This window comes from Suncus etruscus, chromosome 5 (assembly GCF_024139225.1).
Source record: "Suncus etruscus isolate mSunEtr1 chromosome 5, mSunEtr1.pri.cur, whole genome shotgun sequence".
Classification (NCBI taxonomy): Eukaryota; Metazoa; Chordata; class Mammalia; order Eulipotyphla; family Soricidae; genus Suncus; species Suncus etruscus.
Window position 1 is genome coordinate 57,085,571 of NC_064852.1, and position 26,818 is coordinate 57,112,388.

At 36.3% G+C, this 26,818-nt stretch overlaps 1 protein-coding gene across 1 annotated transcript in view; it reads left to right on the forward strand.

The window, feature by feature from the left end:
* The window catches only part of NCKAP5 (NCK associated protein 5), a 564,957-nt gene that overhangs the window by 462,456 nt on the left and 75,683 nt on the right, over window positions 1–26,818 (forward strand). The window contains exons 13-15 of the mRNA XM_049773574.1: window positions 12,961–13,275; window positions 15,719–15,855; window positions 20,278–20,410. Of these exons, the coding sequence (XP_049629531.1) occupies window positions 12,961–13,275; window positions 15,719–15,855; window positions 20,278–20,410 (585 nt within the window). The remainder of the gene's footprint in view (window positions 1–12,960; window positions 13,276–15,718; window positions 15,856–20,277; window positions 20,411–26,818) is intronic.

Sequence of the window (26,818 nt, forward strand, 5' to 3'; positions counted from 1 at the left end):
ATGTTTGTAGTTTGCTTTCAGTTATAAAAAAAGAACCTATTCACCAGTGCAACCTTCCCACCACAATGCCCCCTATCTCTTTCCTCCCCCACACCCTGCCTGTATTAAAGATAAGCATTCTATTTCTCTCACATACTACCATTATCATGATAGTTCTTAGTGAAGTTATTTCTCTAACTTACCACACTTCGTGGTAAGTTTCATATTTTGGGCTGGTTCTTCCAGCCCTCATCCCTATTTTTTCTGGGTATTATTACAATACTGTCTTTTATTTTTCTTCAATCCACAGATAAGTGAGACCATTCTGGGTCTGTCTCTATCCCTCTGTCTTATTTCACTCAGCATAATAGTTTCCATGGCCATGCATATATAGGAAAATTTCATGACTTCTTTTTTCCTGATAGTTGCATAGTATTCCATTGTATATATGTACCACAGTTTTTTTAGCCACTCATCTGTTGTCGGCTTCTGAGTTGTTTCCAGATTATGACTATTGTAAATTTCTTAAACACACTAAAAGGAGGCTGATGCTATTTAATTTGAAACTATTAAGAATAATTTAGAGAAGAATAAAAACCCATCAATAATTAAGCAGTTAATTACATGTGATTAACATTTTAATTAATTTGAAAATAAGGAGATGATGAAATTATAATTGGAAACTGTATATATAAAACTCTGTCGTGAACAATTTTTTAAGTCATGGTTTCTAAATTTTAAAACATAGTTGTTGTTGTTTTTTTAAATGTTGGGCACTGTGGTTTACAAATTCTTATTAGTAGGGTTTCATGCATGAATTATTCCAGCATCAAATCTCCTCTCATATTTCTTCCTTCTTTCACCATTATCCCAGTATCTGTCACTACCACTAACACCAACATCCTCACTGTGGTAAGCTTCTTACCAAAGACAAGTTCTTAAAGTATTTTTTTTTGCTTTTATATTTATATATCTATAAGACAGATCTATGTCTTCTCCCCCCTTTTACTTTTGAACATTTGGGCCATACCCAGCAGTTGGTTATAACCAGCGGTGTTCAGGGGCTATTTAGTTCTTATTGTTCTATATGGATTTTTAATGAAATATGTAAAGTTATTCATATAAACATACTATTATGTAGGTTACATTTGTTAGTGTATATATGTTTTTATTTTAAGAAAAAGTAATGCTAGAATGATTTATCTTTTATAAACATCATTTAAAATTCTTTTTTGATGCTAAATTGATATGTCTGAAATATGATACCTGCTTTTTTTCTTGTCAAATTAAACAGTTTTGAAAATTTCCTACAACTTGTTAACATCATATTATCTTTCTTTCTTTCACTCACTCTATCCAAACAGATGTTATCCAAGGAGATGAATTAAAGAGTAGTGGTAGTTGTCATATAATTACATGGGCCCGATATGGAGTAAAATAGATTTAGAGAGACAAAATTACCCATAATAGTGATCAGTGTTTCAGACTTACTAGAAAATAATTCATCTTCTCATTTTATTCTACCAAGATAGAGGTGGAAAAAATCCACTGGAGAGGGCAGATTATTGAATAAAAGTACAACTTTTTTTTTTATATTACAACTTTTAAGGATAGATATGTTATACCTACCTAAGGGGAAATTGTGATGTTAATTTGGGAATGTGAGCTGAGAATGTATTGATTTAATTACAAAGAAGAAACTATAACAGGATTTTTTTAGCTCTTTAATATGCTATAATAATCATTAACCCAATGGTGGGTTAAAATGAGATCTAAGAAACTAAATTATAATTAAATTGGGGAAAAACTAAAGATAATATGTTTTATGATTGGGGGCTACACCTGGTGGTTCTCAGGGTTTTTACTTGCTTTAGCACTCAGGAATCACTCTTGGTTGTGCTCAGGGATTGAACTAAGGATGACCACATGCAAGGCAAACTCCCTAGCTTCTGTATTATCACTTTGACCCCAGATAGAGTAATCTTGTCATGAATAGAAAATGAGCAAAAGGGCCCGGAGAGATAGCACAGCAGCGTTTGCCTTACAAGCAGCCGATCCAGGACCTACGGTGGTTGGTTCGAATCTCGGTGTCCCAATTGGTCCCCCGTGCCTGCCAGGAGCTATTTCTGAACAGTCAGCCAGGAGTAACCCCTGAGTACTGTCGGGTGTGGCCCCAAAACCCCCCACCCCCAAAAAAAGAAAGAAAATGAGCAAAAAATAGCCGAAACCAAAAACTAAAACTAAGCTGATATTTATTTGACTACAAGAATCTTGATCACCAATCAGGGCTGTATTAGTTTTGGTTCTACATTTTGATATTAATTCTGGAAAGTTTTGTAATTAAATTAGGAACTTTCTTTTCATTCAAAGTAAAAATCAGGAGAAACAGATATACAGTTAGTAAGGCAACTGTCTTTCAAGTGTTACACCTGGGCTAGACCCAGCATTTCATATGGCATATCAAGCACCACCAGGAAAGATTCCTGAATGCAAAGCCAGAAATAATCCCTGAGAATTTCTGGATGTGGCCCAAAAACAAAAAACAAAAAGGAGAAATTCAGAGACAGAACAATGGTACATCATTTACAGGTTTAATCCCATGAACCCCATATGAACCCCCAAGCACCTACTAGGAGTGATTGCTTAGTACCAGAAGTAAGACCTCAGAACCACAAGATATGCTCAAATAAAGAGGGAAAATAATTTCTTAACTAGGAAGGACAAAACTTGACATGTGGATATGAAAGTGACCAAGGTTGATTACTGCTTTGTAGGGAAAGAGGAGGAACTTGTGATGTGTCTTATAAATAAAAACAGACCTGAAACAATGGCTGTCAAAACAGGAATGTGAGTCTGGGTCACTAGGTGATTCCTAAGTTAGTAGGTTATTTCAAACTCTAGTACTCACATTAGCCTATTCTTTTATTATATATTATATTACATATTACATCACAGTAAATACAGACATATCTATATATTGTTTATAGAAAGGTATAATCACATAGCAAAACATAAAGAAATTATGTGAAGAAATAAGTCAATACTTTTTCAATCTAGACAGATAAGAGAATTAATATAATATGACAATTTCCATAATCAAGATGGATCAGAAAGTTAGTAAAAATATTGCTGGACCAATAACCATTCTGAGAATTTTAGAAGAGATTCTTTTAATATCACTAACAAGAAGAAACATATAACAAATTTAAGGATTGTTCTTCCTCAGAGACGATGCTTAATAAATATATAGATAAATTCAAGTTCATCTATAAATTTGTGGTTTAATCAGTTATTCAAGATTCATTTCCAACATTCTCTAGCATATATCTTTGAATCAGATTTCTCCCAAATATTTTATGTAGTGTTGCCATCACACAGAATAATATTCGATTTGCTGAATACTATAACATCCTGAGGTGATGGTTTATGTTATTTTAAATAACATCCCTTTTCTTTGCAAAGGATTTTTATGTTCTGAACTCTTTCTATTTAAATCTATTATATTAATTTTCCATTTTCCATTATATTCATTTCCTATTTAGTAATATGTTATAATTCCAAAGTTGTCTTCATTCAAAGAAAGCACAAATATTTGGAAAATGCATTTGCACATATATCTATATATACTTTTCAAAATATTAAAAAGCTTAAATTCAGTTTGAAATTAGAGACTGACAATTTTCATGTATTCCAAAGCCATCAAATTGAATATAATTGTATGGGAGGTCATTATAATACCACAGTTGAAGTTTTTATTGGTTTTGAATAAATAGCCAGTATTTACGCTTTCCTACTTTGAAAAAATCATGGACATAAGCTTGGAATAAATAACCTATATTTAATTAATGCAAGTTTGGCAACAGTATTCTATTTTTTTAAATCTTGTTTCAGCAATATAGTTCAAGAGAAAGATGTGCAAGTAAAGAGATCTGCTCTGCCATCTGTACTTAAAGTTACTGTTCCCAACATCAAATATAGTTTAGAAATGTTTAGGAACTTATAATTCTACAAAGATTTAAATGTATGATCCTTGCATTATGAGGATCATGCCGGCTCATGATAAGTGATGAATATTGAGCACCAGTAAGCCTCTGTTGAATTGTACTTGGGTCTACTATTTGACTGTAAATTTGGAAGCCATGTTAAAAATCATCAAAATAGAAAATAATTTCTTATTTAAAGATGCCCCGATGTATTAGTATTATAGAGAAAAAAATGATAGGAGTTAGTAAAGTCGTTTGTTCAAATACATATGTGAAGAAAGATAGTTGCACAAAACATTTTTAACTTCTTATGTACAGCAGTCTGCCTTCATAAACTGAAAATTATGACTTACTAAATTTGAGTTTTTCCTGCAAATTTATAATTCAGTAAATACAAGAGAATCAAAAATCAGAAATTTAGTTTTTAATAGATATCTTTTAGAGTACCAACTCCAAAATGGACTGTAAAATAAAATGACTCTCATTTTCCGAGACTTCAGGTAGCCTACAACCAATTCCAAGTACTATGCACAATGCTCATAATATTTTTGATTAACCTGCTTCCCAAAGAAATAGTTGTAAAAAAGCAGTAGTTTAGAAAATTATCCTAGATACTATTTTACAATACTGACCAAACAGGTAAAAAATTGGGATAGACTGTATTATCATGTCAGAGTATATGTTATATACTCTGTGAGGACCTGTTAGAGTACTCACTTCTTTCTACAAAAGCTTAACTTCATACTTTGTTCCAATCTTTGTTACAAACAAGGGATAATAAGGTCAGAATAGTTTTAAATCCTTGTCATGATTAGACCCATCTTTTTAAATCTAAAGTCTGGGGTATTTTTTTACAACTTTCATATGAATATTCAGAGTGATCAGAATAAATTCCATGTTTCTTAAGTCTCCACTAACTATGTAATAATTTCTTTGAGCCTATATCAGAGGTTTGTTTTATACTTTTCACTGAGTACTTTGTGAATTTTTTGTTTGTTTGTTTTTTTGTTTTTGGGCCACACCAGTGAGCTCAGGAGTTACTCCTTGGCTATACACTCAGTAATCGATCCTGGCTTGGGGACCAGATAGAATTCCGGGGGATCAAACTGTGGTCCATCTTAGGCTGGCGTGGGCAAGGCAGATACCTTACCACTTGCGCCACCACTCTGGCCCCGTGAAATGATACTTATAAGGAAACCTTGAACTGTGGAATACTGAAAAACAGACGAATTTGTTTATTTCAAAAATATCAGTGGGGCCAGAGCAGCAGCATCAAGCAGTAAGGCGTTTTCTTTGCACGCCTATCCCCCAGCATCCCATATGGGCCCCCTAGTCAGGAGCGATTTCTGAGCGCATAGCCAGGAGTAACCCTTGAGTATCACTGGTGTGGCCCAAAAACAAAAAACAAACAAACAAACAAAAAATTCACAGGGCGTAACTCAAAAAGCAAAAAAAAAAAAAAAAAAAAAAAAAAGCCCCAAATTACCATATTTTCCGGCGTATAAAACAGCTTTTGAAACAGAAAAAGTCAACCGAAAATCAGGGGTCGTCTTATATACCAAGTATATCCCAAAAAAACCGTTTTCATATGCTTCTAAACAAAAATCGTCTGGATATTGCCACGAAACGAATTTTCCAACTCGATCCTGCAACAATCACTACAAGGCTGCTCGGACAATCTCTCTAACTCAGCCAATCCAAGCAGGCTTTTGATGCATGCAAATTAGACAATGCTCTGCACCAATCACTGCAAGGCTGCTCAGACCGCCTCTCTGACTCAGCCAAATCAAGCAGGCTTCATATACATGCAAATTATACCCGAATCTACACTGTAGAATCTACACTGCTCAGATTGGCCAGAGTCAGAGAGAAAGTCTCTTACAGTATAACCTTTGAACCTTTGCTTGTTGTTATTGGCTCACTGTGGTACATACAGTTGCAGCACAGGAACGTTCTGTCAGCGAATATAGGCCTAAACCTATGTTTTAACTGTAAATTTAGGGGGTCATCTTATACGCCAGTCGTCTTATATGCCGGAAAATATGGTATTGCTAATTCAGATTCCACTAGCTTGATTTTTATATAAATTGATTTCATTGTACATTAACTAAAACAGCGCTGCAAATGAACTTTTCCCTTTGCAATTAGTTTTAAAGATAATGTTATTAAGGAAAAGTGCAAAACAATATAAAAGAATGGGAGCCAGAGCAATAGTGCATTCGCAGGGCATTTGCTTTGCAGGAGGCTGACTCAGGACGAACCTCAGTTCGATCCCCAGTGTCCCATATGGTCCCCAAAGCCAGGAACAATTTCTGAGTGCATAGCCAGGAGCAACCCCTGAGCATCACTGGGTGTGGCCCAAAAACAAATAAATAAATAAATAAATAAATAAATAAATAAATAAATAAATAAATAAATAAATAAATAAATAAATAAATGAAAGAAATATCAATGAACTAATTAAGGGAATAACTTCTTTTAAAATAAAGAAGCTCAGTTTTATTTAAGTTCATTTATTAAATCAGTGAGTAATCTCATCTACTCAAAGAAAGTGGTTTCTAAAATCTTTTTTTTTTTGGTTTCTAAAATCTTAAAGTTCTTTGTTATCTTATTTTTTTCAAATTTCTTTTTTTTTGAGGTACAAATAGTTTACAATAATACTGATAATATTATTGTATACTTTCTGCACTGTCATACCATGCTTCCTTCCAGATCTCACCTTCCCATTCCTTTAGACTTTAATTTATAGTTTAATTGATCATAATATGAATGTGAATGTTAAATGGGATACCAGTACTCAGCATGGTATGAATGAATATATATTCTTTAGAATTCTTGAGGCCAAAGGTGAGGTAATGAACACCCCAGCTGTTGCTAGACCAGTGATGTGTTAAGGTGTATCCCACATCTTTTTTATCCTCATGGTCATTCACCTTTGTCCCAAGTGTATTTCTAAGGAAAAATTTAAGAAATCTTTTTTTTTTTTTTTTGGTTTTGGGTCACACCCAGCAGCGCTCAGGCGTTACTCCTGGCTCTACGCTCAGAAATCGTGCCCGGCAGGCTCAGGGGACCAAATGGGATGCCGGGATTCAAACCACCGTCCTGCTGCATGCAAGGCAAACACCTTACCTCCATGCTATCTCTCCGGCCCCGTTAACAAATATTTCTTTAAAATATTTAAGAATCCTGAACGATTTTATCCCTCTGAATATTTAAATAATGAATTCTATATGTATGTGAAAATAGCTATTTAGAAAAGAAGAAGTTGGCTTTTTTTCTTTGGTTGCTTTAATCAGAGCAAAAATAAGTAGGTTATAATTTCAAACAGAAATATTTATATTATATTTAAGGAGGAATTTTAAAGATTAGAATTGATTTTATATGGGAAATTTATTTACTTATTTATAGTTTTGGGGCTACATCAATGATGCTCAGAGCTTACTCCTGGCTCCTGCACTCAAGGATCACTCTTGGCAATATCAGGGGACCATCCTGGGTGTCAGTGATGGAACGTATATTGGCCACATGCAAGGAAAATGCTCTACTCAATGTAGTATTGATGCAGTCACCTTGAATTGCTTTTTCATTCACATGTTGTTTTCATTGCACAACAGTGGACTATTTTTCTATACTTTATGAAGCTTAGTAGAAACTCTATGAGTCTATAACTAAAGGCAAAATAAAATCAGAAATATAAATGGGAATATTGAGACAAATAACTTTTGTTCTTTTTTTTTTCCTGGATGTTTTCTATCTAGTAACACCTGCTTGGAGAGTTTGTGTTTTGGTATCATTTTCTAAATAGTACCTATGTGGCTACTCTAAGCAACATACTATATCTGTAATTTTCTTGATTTCTAGGTTGCAAAGCACCTCTCTTATGAAGGTATTATAAGCAGACATTCAGAACTTACAGTTAACTGCTCTAGTACTTGAGACACACTGTCGAGTGGCTAATGTTCATTGGTGAAATCAGTGAGGAAATGTAATGTGTCCAAATCTGTGTACTGTGTACACTCTATTAATAGGGATAGTTTCTAATGTAAATATCCCTTTCCCAGTTTTTTCTCTGCCATCATCCCAAGCAGAACTTCACAGCTGCTCATCACCAAACATTCACATCTTGTTTAGGCTCAATAATGTACTCCTTTACAGCGGAAAAAATATTCTTAATAAAGAGCTAATATTTCTTTACTCTTACTCAATTAGCACTCTCAGTATTATAGTTGGTTCCTAAACACTCTCAACAGTGTTCCCAACATTTACATATAGAACATATTTTCCATTACAAATTACTTGAAATTTCCGAATTCCTCTCCTTGCCTGACAGTGAGATACACAAGATAATTTATGCAGACTGTATGTAAAAGAAGATTATGAATCTATTGTATAATAAGAGATCCCTTCCCACCCACTTCTATTCTGCTGCTAACATATCTGTTTGTTTTCAACTCAGGCCAGTGGTCCTGAGGAGGTTTTCCCCTAAATTATCTATTTTCTATGTGTCATTACTAAAAATGCTTCTGTAAGTCATCCTGTGAAATAACTGGGCCTTACTGGTAGAGATAAGTAAGAGGACTTACCTTGAAGTTTGGGTAGACAGAGAAACAAAAGGAAGTTCATGGAGCACCTGACCAGAATCAGAAACATAATTAACAACCTTGGAACTATGAAGCTTTCTGTCCCGGCCAGCCATTTAATGCTTGAACTCATTAGCAAGGCCCTATTGTCAGCTGCACTCCCAGCCCAAACTGACACTTGTCCAGATCAACATAGACTACACAGTTTGAAGATACCAGAATTGTTTGTCATCTTTAAACTTGGTCCTTATCATGATCATTTAATTGTTTTGTTAGTTCTTACCATTCTTAAGGCACAAAAACTAACTTCAGAAATACAATGTATTTTGAACTGCAAGACTTTTCTAGTGCTTTAAAGAAACTATAAAGATGAAAGTGTCAGCATTTTTAATGTAAATTTCATTTCCAAAGGTTTATACATCCTGAAGAAATTTGCTTGAAGGAAAACCTGGCATAGGGTGTCTTAGCCCCTGATTGTCCACACCTCATTTTTTAGGTACTTATAAATGAGTCCTTTACATTCACTACATTTTGGCATCTGTGATTTTCTGAAATAAAAAATGGCCTACCAAACCCAAAGTCAACAACAATATAATCAAGAGACCCAAACTACAACAAGCTATATCCAAGGGATCTGTTAGACTAGTAGTCCAGGGAGCAAAGGGTGGAGATATGGGGTGTATGCTGGGAACAGAGAGAGGGAGGTCAACGCTGGTGGTGGGAATAGCCCTAATTCACTGTCACTATGTACCTTAAAGATAACTGTGAAATATAACTATAAAAAAATATAACTGTGAAATATTTGTAATTCAGTAAAAACCTCAGCAGAATAAAAACAAATATTATAAAACAAAATGGCCTTAATAGAAAATAATTTCTGAGCTTACTGTCATTGCATACAATTCTTCGAAAATCATAAGACTTGGAAATACCAAAAAGCCCCTTTTTATATATTTTGGCATGACAAAATTGGGAAGGCAAATGAAAATAAAATTAATTTAAAGGCACCAATAACAGAAAATATTGGTGTCTTCCAAAGAACATTAAACTTAGATTTCTGTTATCATCATTCTGACCCCATATCCCTCCTCTGCTCTATGTCCTGCCTTGTGTTACATGACAAGTAAAAATACAATGGCATTTGTATCTGAGGCTTCTTCCCAGATATCATTATAAGGGAGTCAGTTCTCCCTTTGCTTTGTGAAGGGACTGGATTAAGCACTCTATGAGCCATGAAATGCTTAGGAGGGAGGAGTTATTAAACAAAGTAGAGACCCATAATAACCATAATTAAACACAATGCCTACCTTCAAGTTCAGAGGCAAGATATGTGACTGAGAACCCTAGCTGAAAGACTGTAGATGCAACTTCCCTCAAGGGCAAAGTTGTTAGAAGTTATTATTTTGCTGTGTTTCTCAGAGCTGTGTAGATAGGACACCTGCTAACCAGTTCAGGATCAACAATTGTTCTGATTCCCAATATCAATGGTAGACTCCATCTTTATAATGAAATACATAGTAATTAAGATAGGATTGAAGGAACTATACTAATTCCCTCAAACCATAGACTTTCACCTAGGACAGAGCTACTCTTTAATATTCTGCTGTTCAGGCTGCGTCAATGACTGCAAATTGAATATATGTCATTTCTGAGCTTACATGGACTATGGAGGACTATCAGTACAGTTGTATGGTTAAGAGCCTGATCTATGCAGTCAGGCGAGACTAGATTCAAATCCAGTCTTTTGTGTGTGTGTGTGTGTGTGTGTGTGTGTGTTTGTTTTTGTTTTAGGCCACACCCAGTGATGCTCAGGGGTTACTCCTGGCTATGTGCTCAGAAATTGCTCCTGGCTTGGGGGACCATATGGGACACTGGAGGATTGAACTGCCATCTGTCCTAGGTTAGCACATGCAAGGCAGACATATCCTACTGTTTGTACCACTGCTCCAACCCCTCAAATCCAGTCTTTTTATTTATAGAAGATAGAAAGTCACTGAACTGTTTTGTCAGAGTTCCTCAGTTATATAAATAGTGACAATACTTCTTATATATGAGATTGTGATATAAGAAATGGGAGTAAGTGTTCAAATTGGTGATCTATCTAAGTGAAAGACAGCTCTTGTGTACACTGACCATCCTGAGCACTCTTTAATTCAGGGTAGCAGCCATGAAGATAATCAGTGTAAATTACTTTCATGCAGCATCTTGTATATAGAAAATTAATATTTTTGGTTATTACTTCTTATGAATCTGCTTCCCAATCCTAGAGCCTGGTTATTTTTGATGAAGAATCTTTAACTACTTTGTGAAACTGAAATAAATTATTTATGATTCTACCCAACGTACATGTGAACATGCTAGATCTGAAAATGTTGTATAACTGGGTTAAAATTAAGTTCTGTGAATTCTGAAAAGTAGGGTATTTCATTTTAGGAACTCTCTGAAATACTTCCGCAAACAAAAATCTAGTCATTTCTCTAAATGCCCATTCTAAAATAATTAAGTTCCCTTACTTCAGGAGAAAATGAATTAAAAGACAATGATAATCTATAAATCTGAAAATAACGTTGTCTGTAGAATGCCTTGAAATAAATGAGACTATGACTTAGGCCCTGGGAAAGAAAAATACCTTTCAGATCAAATGCATCGATTCAGGTTTCCACAGTCCATGACTTGTCTCGTGTCCTTTGGTAGATGAGAGAGCTAAATAGCACCACTGCTGAAAGAGGCTATTTGTATCTTCCTTCTAGCTATTTCTTAAAGATAAAAACTTCTTGACAAAACTTCCATTTTCCTAGTGCTACCAGAATCAAGCACCCAAATTTACTAAAGTTTATAAAATCTAATTTATCACCTATCCACACTTCATTTTTTTTTGTTTTTTTTGGGGGGCCATACCCTGTGATGCTCAGTGGTTACGCCTGGCTATGTGCTCAGAAATTGCTCCTGGCTTGGGGGACCATATGGGATGTCAGGGGATCAAAATGCGGTTCATCCTAGGCTAGTGCTGGCAAGGCAGATGCCTTACCACTCCACGCCACTGCTCCGGCCCCAACACTTCATTTTTTTTTTTACCTTTGTTTAGGAAATTCTCAGCCGAAAAGTTTTAAGATCATACTACTGAAACTCTGTCATGAACAACTTTGTAACTGCATTTAATTAACTATTTTATTGGTGCTTCAATTAAAATTGTATTAATTAATAAAGAGAAAGATTTTAAGGAAAAAGATTGCCAAGTTCAGATATTTGCTCTTTATCAAAGTAGATTGTGAAGGAAAAGTAAGCTATTTACCTCACAATATCTATGATTATCTAATGCATATACTAAATATTATGAATGTGTCACCATAGTCATTAATCCTGATATCTAAGGGCATGCTAGCTCTGTCTCCAAAGTCTAATAATGTCATGGTGACCATATTTGTGTTTCCAAAGGATCCCTGTAAGGAATGGGAAATCTCAAAATGTTAGGAAGCATGTGCAAGGAATCACAAATTATTTATTGATTGTTCTATAAAGTCCCAATGTTTAGGTATTGAGTTTATTGCTATAAAACACATTAAATTTTACTGTATTTCCCTCCATGCCTAACATGCTACTAACTTGTGTCTCCACCCAATCCTAGACCATTCTGGAAGGGTTTGGTCCCAGCACCAGCATCTTTGGATTTTGGACAGTAGCCGGGTTGAAAAGCATGCCACGGGAATCAGTTGATATTAGACTTTTAGAAGGTTCTAAACAATAAATTTTACTAAGCTTGTTTCATTGTGATAATATCATTCACTGGAGACTTTTTTATATGACCACCATATTGTGGCTTATTTAACTTATAACAAATGAAATAAATCAAATTCAGATAAAACCTACCTGACATATGATGCAAGACACCTTTAGGGATGACCTTCAGAGCATGTCAATTAGTTGTCTTCATAATAAAATTAAGAGACCAAATACTTAGATAATTATCAAGTTAGATAATTCACATAAGAAATACACAATTATCTTTTTTTTTAAATACATCTTCAATTTTGGGGGCATGCTGCTTAATCATATTAATTCAGTAAGTAAACCTCACCCATTTGTCTTAGGATTCCCAATTTAAAAAAGGCTATCAAAAGTAATGTTTTTGTCACTAATGATCATACTTTCCATAACAATGCTAAAGAACTTTTAAAACATTATGTATATGTAACTCTTGCTACCAGTATCGACTTTATTATCTCATATAACATGAAGGGAAGATTATATTTTCATGTTCCATTAAATATTCATTTAATGACATTAACTAGAAATTATTAGCTAGTAATTAGTATTTTTTCCTTCTAGATGATCCTTTGCTTCCAAATCAGATTTAATGCCAAACTATTCTTTTATCCATTATGTTAGACATTACTGATTCTTACTACTATTCTGTCTAGAATCAAACTGCCAGATGAGGACACTGGACAGTGGTATTGGAACTTTCCCTCTCCCGGACTCAGGAAATCGTTCAACAGGACGGTACATATGCCAACCAGGTTCCCTGGAGGATATTGAACCCACTCTGTGTCTCCAGCCAGCCCTTTATACAGCTTCTTCCACAAGAGCCCAGACCCTTGAACGAGAAGTGCCTTTCTCTGCTGATAGCCGGGGCTCAGAGGATAACATAATTGTTCATTCCATATCCGATCCCATCATGTCGACCAGTGGCATGCAACCACTTCAAAGTCGTCTCCCCAAACCAGCCTCCTCAGGTAAAATGCCTATTACTTTCTAAATTAGATTGTTTTTTCGTTATCATAATGTACTTCCTGACAAAATGGAAAATAGGCAGGATGAAAGTTTTTCCAGCAGGAACCAAGGATGTCACTATGTCAACACGATAGGAATGTGGGTGTTAAAAATCCTCGCATGTCCTCAACCAAAAAATAAAACAACAGATGCAAAATTGTTGAAATTTTGTCTGTTAGTGTTCTATTAATGGTAGGTACACAGATATAAAGTAAGCAATCACAAATAAATATAATGCATATAGAGAAAAGTTTTGTTTATACTCCCCCCCCCAATCAGTTCCGGGTCCATCCCTGCCTCTCTTCCCAAGAGATTTTTTTAAAAAATACACACCCTATTTTTATTTTAAAACTTAGTTTTGATTGTAGATCCATTTAAGCCCATTTTTTATTTGTAAACAGATTAATATATTTTTATATATCCCTATCCTGGTATACATATATAGATATATATGTATAGATATATATACACACACATCTATATACTTACATATGTGCCAAACTGTAAAACCCTGAGTTTGCTACATCAGCAGTAGTGGGCATGCTAACTTCAGTAGAGCAGTGTGAGTCTTCCCATTGAAAACTTCATTTTTGTAGCTAACAATTGAAATGCGTTTTTATGATTAAAGATAGAACCAGGTTAAAAGTTGAAGTTTTTCACTGTTCCTCAAGATTAAAAATGTTTATCTCTGCCCACGATGACACTAGATAATTTTTAACTTGCATGATTTATGTTACATTTATGATATGCATTAGCTTATCAAATCAAACTCTGAACACCTTCATATAAAGACTTGGTGGCTAGTAAGGAGACACAGCCACAATTAAAGATTATATTTTGCGTTTCTGGGAAATTATAAAAGATATTAGTTAAATATCTTTGAATAAATCTAAATAGGCCAAATCCATAGTTTAGTTCTTCCTTTATTCTCACTGCCGTGAAAGTTTCATCACACTTCCATAAATTCCAAGTCAGATACACTTTACAGAGCTGTAATGCATATTGTTTTTTAAAACAAATGCATTGATAATTAATGGCACAGCCTCCAGAGATTCAGGAGTGAAATCTTATTATAGATTATGTGTTCCATGCCTGAATGGTCACATGTATGACCTCAATTCAGCAGTGGCTGCTGAGTAGACTTCATGATTAAACACTGTCATTATAACAAATTGAATCGAAACCACAAGCCTTGAATTGCTTCATAAGAAGGGGATTGGAAGGAGATTGTTCTGATCTTGCTGCTAATATTCACTGCACCAGTTTTCTAAGGTTTGTGTCTTAATTAAATTGTCATGAAGAATTGTGGAAATGGAGTAGGGAGTGAGGTCAATACCCTGTGGGACATTTTGTGTGGCCCGGTCTAAAGCTTCCTGTCCACTAAGTTGTATTGTCATTGTGACCTAGAGGCAAAGCCAGTTTTCCAGGGTTTCTCATTTCTCTGGTCATTGATTATTCACTTTAAATGCAGGAGCAGCTGGAACATAGGAAAGTGATTTTATTTTTCCCCGCATAAGTCTATCTTTTCCTGTTAATGTGCTCATTTAAATTCATTTTCCTGTTATTCCCTGTATCCAGAATGGAAGTAACTACAATTCTCACAGTGCTGATGAAAATGCCATTACTTTGCTTCTGTTCACTATCACAGCATGTTCCTTTCCTAATTATTGAGGCTAATAATAGTGATCCTCCTTTCTGCAGTGAGGAAGGAATATACTATGCAGGTTAGTTTACTGTTAGGGGTAAGGGAGGAGCTTTCTTTAATCATCCTTGCTAATTGCATCCATGGGTCAGCATTATCCACACCATCAGGGAATTTGTCTGAAATGCATCCCACAGACAATCTGAATCAGAATCTACACTAGAACAAAGCTTGGCTGATGCTTGAAAAGTATAGTCCTGCAAAAGAGGCTTTTCAGTGACACCATTCCTTCAAAACGTATTATTCAATACCTTTCTATGGAAAGTGTTTCTGCCAAAACATGTTTGGAAAAAGCTGTAACGCCAGATCTTTTCTTTGGAAATTATGTCAGTTTGCGTTAGCAACTCAAAACTCTGAGAAGGCTCCAACAAGGAGCTTGTTTGTTGTTTGATAAATGAGATTATTTGGGGAGTAACCCATGTTCCCCAAATGACTTGCCCGTTAAAAGACATTAACAAAATGAGATGTTCACATTTGATGACAGAGTGGCCCAAGGACAGTTTGCCTCTGAGACTTCAAAATGGCTATCCTGAATAGATACGTATAGTTAGAGTGAGCACAGATTTACAAGAGATGGAATGGTGAGAAATGTAGCTTTCATTATATTTGGGCCTTTTTTTGTTATTTCAGAATATTTCCCCACTTCTCTCTCTAATATTATTTTGAAAAGCAAGTTGTCATTTCTTATCTATTTTCTCATTTAGGAAAAATCACATCCCCAAAGCAGACTGAAGCAGAACTCAGACCTCCTACCTGCTCTTCATTTGAATATGCTGAAAATGCAATGGGCACTGAACCTCTTCCAGACTGGTTAGGTGAAGAGAGGATCACAGAGACCCAGGTGAGGGAAGGCTAACAGGAGGGACTGATCCCCCTGCTGACCCTGATTGTAAAATCTATCTCCAACACTTTCAAGACAGACTTCATCTTAAGTCAAATTTGTTGGCACATCAGTAGATAAAAACTAGTCTCCTTGAATTATTACAATGTACCAGGAGTTATTGGTAGAAATTCAAACACGTCTGCACTCAGACTCTTGGGTTATGGATGTTGTATCCTGATTAGTAGTGGAACAGATATTTACTTCCCCGAGTCATAGAAACACTACTTACAAGTGTCTGAATACTTTTTTTCATTACCTCACAGTTACATTAACCCCTAATTTGCTCCTATGGGACAGTTAAATTTGGTATATTATATATAATATATATTTTATAGAGAGAGAGAGAGATGAAGTTTTAAAGGTCTAGCACATGATTTGAAGCCCATGATACTAATCACAATGATTGGTGAGTGTAATTAGAGAAATAACTACACCAATAACTATCATGATAATGGTAGTAAAGTGAGAGAAATAGAATGCCTGTCTCAAAGACAGGCAGGGGGTGGGGGAGTTGGGAGATAAGGGGCAGTAGTGGTGGGAAGGTTTCACTGGTAAAGGGGGTATACATTTTTATGATTGAAACCCAACTATAAACATGTTTGTATTCATGGTGCTTAAATAAATATATTGATTTTTAAGAAAGGCTGCATTGGGACCCAATATAAAGATTATCATGGGAATCTAGGGGAGAAACCAGAGTAGCCTTAGAGAGATAGAAGGAGCCCACTAAGGGTAGATAAGTAAAATAAAAAATTAGTATATTAGATTTATTTAGAGTAATAAACTGAGGCATGGAATGGTCCAGTGATGATATGTCAGAGTTGGAAATCTGTGTTTCCCTAGTTTTCATTTTTTTTTGCTGTAGCACCTCTTCTGATATGGTATATGAGCCTCTTGGCATAGAGATGCACTTGGGACTAGCTTTTGGCTCATCAGTCAGGGCTCAGTGATATTTGTTAGAATTACTTGGTCACTAATGCTCTCATCTGTTGACCCCTTTCTAGTAGTTAGACCATATTCAACCTGCCCATTTCTCAACTTGGTGAGGCTGGTACACCTTGGTGTTTGTTGATGCACAGAACAGAGAAAGTCAGTAGGAAGGACATGCATCAATTGCTAGAGCTTCCAGTACTTTCCTTAACTTTTCTTCTGTTCCTTGACACTCTCACTATGGCATAAGGATGCCCATGAATATTTATTTCTTCTAGAGTTTTCCCAACTGTGATGAAGAAATACTCAGATTAGTTCACATCTGTAATCAACCAAAGCCTATCTTTGCTTTTAGTTGTCACCACTTTTGGACTTTAGGCAAGAATGGGAAAAGAGATATTTGGTTCCATAGACTAAATTTACAGGAAAGAACAACAATTTTAGAGAGATTCTGAACTTCATAAGAGTCCATGAAAAAAATCACTAGGGTGTTGAGACTGGGACTCTAATTTCCATGCCTTACACTCATTATGTCTTTCTGAATGAGTGCTGATTTGAGCGGCATGAAAGGAAATTGGTGTTTTCTATCATGCCTATATTTAAACACAGACATATTAGGACTTGTTCAATCAGAGGTTCCTAAACTTGTCTGGCTTTAAAATCACCTAGAGGACCACTTCCCATCACCCACAGGCAGCCACTGTCTGCATTGGTATAGTTAGGGTGGGTTCCTCACCTTCCTAGTGATACTAATTCTGATGATTCAGGAAAAAAATTCTGACTGGCCCCAAGGACTCTGTGCTTGGTGTGTGTATATGTGTGTGTATGTGTTGTGTGTGTGTGTGTGTGTGTGTGTGTGTAAAGAGAGAGAGAGACAGAAAGAGAGGAGAGTTTGAGAAGAAAGGAGAAGGGGATAAAAGGGAAGGGAGGGGAGGAGTGGGAAAAAAGAGAGATGGAGGAGAGGAGAGGATAAAGAAGGGAATGAACATAAAGATATCACTAAGAGTTGTAGGGTAATTAATCAGGTAAAATAGATGGGGACATTAACTGGTATTTGGACAATCCCAAAGGTGGGGACATTACTCAATGCTGGTCAGTGCAAAATCGTCCACTGAATGACTGGACAGATTATCCTTATTCAATACCCACCAAGATGCACAGATCTATAGAACTCTCATCCATATTATGCTACTATGAGTCCACCCACTGTAAATTTTGAACTTAGAATTGCTTTCCTGACTTCAAGAGATAAAAAGTTTTGAGCAAAACTTAGCTTCATATTTCTAATACCCAGTATGGCATCCAGGTTCCAGTAGAGTTTGCAAAATGAGGGATAAAAATGCTCTCCTCATTTCCAAATATTTACTTGGGTTCTGCTAAAGCTCTATTCATGTGAATACCCTGGAATCATACTAGTAGATTTGTTATCATCTATGGAAGTCATCCTGATAGACTACCTGTAATTCTATATAGCGCATCTTACACACTGCCTGGTTACAGTGTTGACCTTCATAAATATCTGTTTACATAATAATAAATCAATAAATATTTGTTTTGAACATGTGGATGAATTGAGTAAATAAAAGAATAAGGAAAGTTAGAAATGTATATAACTTATAACTTCAGCTAAGGAGACTTATATCCTAAAATCTAATTAAGTTTTCTAATTAATAGCCAAATGACATCCTCATAGGCAGACTTCTTAAAGCCACCTTATACACCTATACCTGGACTACCTGGAATGGATAGATTTCAATAGCTTAGTTGGCTGTAATGGCAAACAGTTTCAAACACCTTTAAGAATACACAGGATACAGACAATGACTTGGATTGAACAAACTAGTTTGCCTAGAGCCTAGAGTTGGTCTTATGCCAGAAAACTTCAGGGGTAGGGTCTCCTTGTATTTAGGCCAAGGCTTTTCCTTTCCATGTCCCCCATATTTAGGTGGGCCTATGGAAACAATATTTGCCACTCTAACACCATTTTTATGGTGCTCCTTTGACTCTAAACATTAAAAAAAAAAACACTTAAACTTTTGATGTTTACTTAAACTAATATGCATGTGCATGAAAATGTAAAAAAATACTATGCCTTCAATGTTTAAGGAGTCACATAAATTTCATGGCTTTAGACTGCTTTGTGTACTGCTAAGAAATGTTATAATGTACTACAATCTGGGGACTTGTGGACAAGTAATTGAACATGGGTTCTGTTTTATTTTTCTTAATGTTCTTTGTAAGTTCAAAATTTAGGCGTCAGCAAGGGGATTTCTTCTGAGAACTCTGTTTATGGGTGATTGTCCTTCCACTGTAACTTTACCTTGTCCTCTTTCTTTGCATCATTGTTCTTATAATTAAAAATAAAAAATTAAAAAAAAAAAGAATACACAGGAGTAGGGGCCAGAGCTGTGGTGCAAGTAGTAAGACATCTGCCTTAAGCGCACTAGCCTAGAACAGACCTTAGTCTGATACCCCAGCATCCCATATGGTCCTCCAAGCCAGGAGTGATTTCTGAGAGCATAGCCAGGAGTAACCTCTGAACATCACTGGTTGTGGCCCCAAAACCAAAAAAAATAAATAAATAAAAAATACACAGGAGTTTTAGTCATGATCTAGTATTCTGCCTATGCGAGTAGAGTCAAACCTAGTCACACTGAATCAGCTCCTCAGCAATTCAGAATATCGCTTTATCACCACACCATTGGCATCTTTGAGGGTCAGGCTGTGTGTGCAAGTTGAACAATAGGGATGTCTGCATCGCCTACCAGGGGTCTCAAACTCGCTGGGCATTTGCGGCCCTCCGTACAACATTTTGTGGCCCTGCCCTAGAGGAATCTTTTTTTTGTTTTGTTTCGTTTTAGTTGTTTGGGTCACACCCCCCTATGTTCAAGGCTTACTACTGACTTTGCACTCAAGGATCACCCCGACTTTGCCTCCTGAGGCCCCCAGGTAAATTGAGTTTGAGACCCCTGCATGGTTTAGGCTTTAGGGTGTTAGTGTGAGAATGAAACTGGGCTAGAATTTGCAACATTTCCTAAAGGGTGTTATCCTTTCAAGGGTATTAAAAAGTTATAAATTAGACAAAAATGCATCCTTTTGTTCACATGATTAAATTTGTTAACACTCTTTGATGCTTGAAAGCCAATGAAGAAACCAGTTAAAAATATGCTCACAATAGACACTTGAGGAAAAACTAAACCCCATAAAAAACATGGACAAAATATAAATAGGTAACTGGGTATTTCCAGTGCCTGGAACATTGATAAGTGTGGGCACCAACTCTCATATAGACCCTATTTCAGCATCAGTCTCATGGGAGGCAGCTTCACAGACAAAGGAGAGTAATTTTTAGGCTGGGGCAGTGAGAATGGAATTCTGCTTCCTACCCACACTGATGTTCTCTTATTCTCTTGTGTGACTAATCTTAATGGTGTCATATTACTCATTTAGGACAAGATACCCCAAATATGTGCATATTCTGCCAGTGGTGGCAGTGATATTGACAGGAACCCGGACTATGGAAATAATGATTTTGGAGCTGGAAGGGGCAAGTTAGTGAAAGCAATGAAGAGCACCACTCCAGGTAAAGCATGCTTGCAGGAGCACACTGGCCATGTGGGACTCCTCTGTTTCTTGTGAACTACTGACTACACCTTTTACTATGCTCTGCCTCCTGTCCTCCTCTTTATTGATTCTTTGTCCAAGTTTTATATCTCTCCTGAGATCTAATTTTCTAGTATGTACAGAGGATCGTCTATGTGTATATTTGTTTTCTTGTATAATCTCCATGACATCGCATTGTAGTCTATGAGGAATTTATTTTCAATTTAGGTATTTCACCAAAAGTTGTCTCAGTAATAAAGGAATGACTATATTGATACCTTTTTTCATAATTACTTGGGGAAATTTAAACCATTTAGTGAATCATGGATGGAGTTTCCCAGGCATCACACTAACTATACTAGCAATACACTGTGTAGCTCTGAGCCTGTTAGCTATGCCTTTATGAACAGGTCTGCCTATGAGATTGAAATTTCCTTACTGCTGTATTTTTGATATTAGAATTGGCAACTAAAAATTCATCTGCCCTTGACATTAAAAAATTGTATATTCAGTTGTCATCTCCTTAAAGATACAAGAAAATATGTAATCTGGAGAGTTTTTTACTTCTGGATATCAGAAATATTTTAGTGATGCAAATCAATTTTCTCTTTTTTTTTCTTTGAATAATATCTTTATTTAAGCACCATAATTACAAACATTTGTAGAAGGGCATCTTTCCTCAAGTAGTAATTTAGCAATTGAATAATGAAACTTTGACTTTCTTTTTCTAAATAACACTGATATGTTGCTTTAGAGGGAAAAGGAAATTTAATATTAGCATGTAAGAAAATAGCTTTTAGGGATAGTTATATGGCTAAAGTTCTATGTGTATAGGCTCTGAATTTAATACCAGACACCCATAATTCTAGAGTTCTGATGGGTGAACTCCTAGCACCAAAAAACAAACAAACAAACAAACAAACAAACACCAAAAGAATAGATATGAACCTGAACTTGAACTCTCTTCCTTGCTTGCTACCATTTATCAAAGAACCATAAACAAAGCTTGAATTCTGATAATGCTTATTTAAAAGGAAAGCATCAAGTACTCATGGCATTTTAGTTAGGTGATTGAGCCTGTTGATGCTCTGTGGTTTGTCAGTGTCTCTATGACTGTGATATAGGGAAATAAAATTCTCTTAATTATCATAGACTTGATTGGTGAATATACCTTGGACCAGGCCAATCCCTACTTCAGATTCTTCCCTCATTTTTATTAGGGATCCACATTGAACTACTTCACTTGTTTGTTGTGTTCTTGGATGCTTGTTCATCCAAGAATGATGGAAAAATTCCTTCCAGTTCTAAAAATGTATTCATTTATTGAAAGTTTTCATGGTTGCAGTTTTCTAGCTATAAGTAAATGGACCAATATCTCTGCTGGGCAATAAATAGATGCAATAAACAAGTGCAATTAAACTTATACAGTTCAAGGAGTTAGAAATTCCAGCCCCATCTACTGTCAGAGATCCATGCACAAACTTTACTTTATTGCTATTGTCTTAAGTAACACAAATTTATTAACAATAAATTAACACATTATATGCTGTATTATTATATATAGTATCTGACAATAAGATAGAGAAAGGATGCTAGTAAGAGAACCACAAGGAAGAGAAAATACATTATAGTAATACACAGTTTTGACTGAGATAAATCCACATTTTAGGGATTCACAACATTCAAAGCTTTGTTGATCACAGCCAAATTGTAAAGGTAAATGGTTTTTTAAAGGGAGACAACTGTTATAGGAAATGACAATGTAAAGGCAGTTTAGGACCAAGAGAACAGAGCTTCTGGGAGTTGTAGGGAGATATTAAAATTTATATTGCGTTCAGAGCAATATTCATTGGTGTTCCATAATTTAAAGAGATCTTGTCCTTATTCAAAAGGCTTACCTTTAAGAGACATTCTTGGGTAGCATCAACAAATTTGAGCAGGTATTATCTGAAATTTTTCCAAGAGATTTCTCTGACTATAGTAGTGTGAAGATGAAAGAAGCAAAAATCTAGAGCCAATGGCAGCCATTTAGATAGATAATAGTACCTGGAATCTAGCAGCCTTGTAGACAGCAGTGAGTTGCACAGGCTGCTTGAATTCTGTGGTGATGAAATATGGAGTATCTGCACATCCCATACCAGAGCCACTTGGCACAGAGGAAGGAATTGAAGCTTCACATTTCATTTTTATAGTAGTTTTCCAACCCTGTTCTGAATTGTTCCTTTTTTCTCTATTCATTTTTCCTGAATTTTAGTTAACTCTATAGTAGTTTTCCTAAGCATCTTCTCTTGGATTGTTTCTTTTTCCCTCTAATTTTTAAAAATTCTAATTAACTACATGTAATTAATGGCAGTTACCTATGGATCATCACACAATTCAGAGAATGAAAACTAACTGGTACCAGTTCTAATTAATTATACAACCCAATTCACTGATCAGTTGAGATAGGGTTGAAAGATAAATCAGAATCAAAGATGACTTAAGAGTTTTGCTCCTAGAAAGGATCAAGTTATTCCCAGTGAAATGAAGAAGTCTGAGGTTTGAACATGAGATGAGAAATCCAAGGCTTATATTGCACATGCTAAGTTTGAAACACCTGATAGATTAGTGGAGGTGTTATGTAGGCAATGGATAGGGGTTGAACATATCAGAATTGTCTGGAGATGTCAATGTGAGTTTCAGAAAGTAGGTGGCATAGAAGGCAGTGGGTTCCAAGGAGATAAAGAGTGGAAGGTAAACTGTGTTAAAGAGAACTGTTTCCTCCCAAATTGAGAAGATGAAGAATCCACCAAGACAATCTGCTGGAGTTAACAGGAGAAACAGTAAGAGAGCCAGTGAGAGTCTTGAAGTGAAGTGAGAGGTCTTGAAATGTGCCAGGGAAAAATTCTGTGGTTCTGTTTGTAGCATCTTTCCCTATGATAGTGGGGTTCTAATGTGGAGTGGAGAAGAGGAAAAGTAGATGGGGAAGAGATTTAGCCTACAGGCAACTTGAACATCTTTAAGAAAGGCGGCATTATTTTGACAATTTTTTCCCAATGAATATAACTAACCTTTGTAAAGGTTAGTAAAGAAAATTAAGTAAAATTTTATTGCACTGTTTAAATGAGTTATACAAAGCAAAAATAAAAGTTCCAATGATAGTAATAGGGGTAAAAAATTTGCTTTGCATACAGCTGCCAATGTTATACATACCCAGTATTTCCTGAGTCACTCTAAAAGGTCACTCCTGAGCACAGATCCAGGAATAGCCTCTGAGTTCTGCCAGGTTTTATCCAACGTCCTAACCTATAAAAAAAAAATAAACTTATAGTAGGTGATACACATCCTGTTGAGCAGTGAACCTGCTCTTTTCACATTCTTTTCTTATTGTTCAACAAAGGGAAATGAGTCTCACCTGAAAGTTAGTTGTCCCTAAGTTCATTTTGCTCATGAAATTTACCACCAGCTCAAACCCTTACTTGAAAAGAATGGCTTTTTGCCATTTCTTTTGCCAGAGACTTGAACCTCTGAACAAAAGATGATTCATAGAATAAAACCCTCTGAAAAGTAGGGACAAGAAGATCATGCCAGAGGAACTACCAGCAAAATATTTTCCTCCATTACTATCCACCTTTTAAAAGTGCCAGGACTTGTCATCTGTATATCCCAACCCAGGAAGCCTTTGCTCAGTCCTAATTGGGAGATGGAGGGAGAATGTATGGGAAATAAAATGACTCTGAGTGTGCTGTGCTCAATGCAACCCTGGAAAAGACATTTAGGGCTCATGTCTATCATTATCTTTGTAGATGTTGTCAAATTGATATGAAAGAAAATAGAAACAGCAAAGAGAAAAGCACACAAAAAAGTGTGTGCTTAAGGTATGGTGAGAGGTGATTCCTCACTTTAGTGCTCCCTTCCTTCCTTCCTTCCTTCCTTCCTTCCTTCCTTCCTTCCTTCCTTCCTTCCTTCCTTCCTTCCTTTCTCTCTTCCTCTCTTTTTCTTTCTTTCTTTTTCTTTCTTTCTTTCTTTCTTTCTTTCTTTCTTTCTTTCTTTCTTTTTCTTTCTTTCTTTCTTTCTCTCTCTTTCTTTCTTTTTCTTTCTTTCTTTCTTTCTTTCTTTCTTTCTTTCTTTCTTTCTTTCTTTCTTTCTTCCTTCCTTCCTTCCTTCCTTCCTTCCTTCCTTCCTTCCTTCCTTCCTTCCTTCCTTCCTTCCTTCCTTCCTTCCTTCCTTCCTTCCTTCCTTCCTTCCTTCCTTCTTTCTTTCTTTCTTTCTTTCTTTCTTTCTTTCTTTCTTTCTTTCTTTCTTTCTTTCTTTTCTTTCTCTCTCTCTCTCTCTCTCTCTCTCACACACACACACACACATATACACACATGTACACACCTCCCCTCAGGCTCTAAGGAACTAAGGAACAAGGTTTTGTATTAGTGCTGCCAGTGTGCAGAATAGAATTTGCTAATAGACCTTGAAGCACTCCTTTTATATTCTCCAAGAGAATTGCCTTTTCTGAATTCCATTTTTTTTCTTTTCCTGACATTTTTCACAGGTAACAGAGAAGCATTTTGCAGAAATATTCACAGAAATATTCTAGGACTTCTAAATAATGTACTATCCAGAACCTTTCTCTGTCACCCCCATCTACAGGCTGCTGCTTAGGCATTGCCATTTCACCCTCTCCTCACTGCATGCTGAGTGAGGGGGTTCCCTTTCAGAGCACTTGAGTCCCCACATGCCCTGATTCTCAGCTTGCTAATTTGAATGCCAGAGAAAGTGACAAAGGAAACCAGCTTTCTCAAGGCCTGCCTATAAGCCCATTAAACACAAGATTAGAAATATGTCTTAAGGTCCAGGTTGTTAGCATAGAGGCAGCTGCAGAAACAAGGGTATAGAAGTACAGCAGATGAAGGATCAGGCAGCGGAGATTGTGTAGGATTGTTTTCACAGAGCTCCCCCATTCTAATTTGCCAAGATGGACATTAATGCAGACTTGAGCAAGGTAAAGAGTTAGAAAGATGAAGAAGAAAATGAGACTAAACCAGCTGCAAAATATAGATGGCAGAGAATACTGCAGTAGAATTCTTGAGGCAATGAATCTCCAGCTCGAACTGAAGGCTAACATGAAGATCTTAGACCTAGCTAAGTGATAAAAATTAAAAGAACAATCTTTTGAATTGAGTGCCACCATAAGTTTGATCCCCTTCATTCACTACCTTGCTCCATAACCCCAGTGACCAGTGACCTTGGTAACCCCCAGTATTCATTCAAAAAAGGCACTGCATCCAGGTTCAAGCAGAGGACAGGACCACAGTGACCAATTTTGCATTTGAAGTCACCCTCAGCTCCCTGAGCACTGCTAGGGTCTTCTCAAAAAAATAAATAAAAAGAAAGAAAGAAAGAAAATTAAAATCAACATCATCTCATTACCAAGTTCCCCCCCAAAAAACACTTGTAATTTTTCTCTTTGGCTACCCACTAGTATTATAAACTCTGTCAAAACCCTCAAGGGTAAAAGTTCAAATGGAAATATCTTTCACTCACTAGAAATCTCTGCCTTAGGACTCTCTCTTAATTATCTTGCCAGCATTTTAGCAACACAAGGAATGATAGTAGGAGTGTGCCTTGTACTTTCAAACCACAGGGCCTCAGCTGACCTGCATTACACTGCCTCTCCTGTGCCCCTCACCCTGGGCACCTCCTTCGAGACTTTAGCATCTGCCTTACAGCATAAGATGCCCTCAAGCATCTGCCTCATTCTATTGAAGTGAAAAATCCAACCATATTCTACCAACATTCTTCTAGGACTCTCCATTAGCCATGGACAAAATACATTCTCCTGGGGCCAGAGCGATAGTACAGTAGATAAAGCAATAGACTTGTATGTAGGCAATCTGGGTTTGATTCGCAGCATCCTATACTGAAAGAACCAGCAGATGACATGCTGCTTGGGTCATAGGTAGTTGGGCATTACCATGTCACACACAGTGCTGCTCAGGGGATTACAGGGTACCAGAAATCCAACATGGTCAGGCCCCTCGTAGGCATGCACTCATCACCAATACTGGCTTCTGGCCTTAGGAGCTTCTGTGGCCTTTGTTCTCATGGCCTTGCTCTTGGAATGGCTTCATATCTATATTCTTCTATTCACACCCTTACATAAATCCTACTCAGACTTCCTGATTTAATTCAGTTTGGACTTTTTTCTCCAGGAAGTCTTCTCATTATTTCTTTATCTTTTCACTTCTTTCTTAAATTTTGTCTGTGATACTTTGCATTTATTTGTGTCACTTATAATTTGAGATTATTTATTCCTTTGCACGTTAGTCTAAAGATTGCTTCTCATGGGGCCGGGCGGTGGCGCTAAAGGTAAGGTGCCTGCCTTACCTGCACTAGCCTAGGACGGACCGCGGTTCGA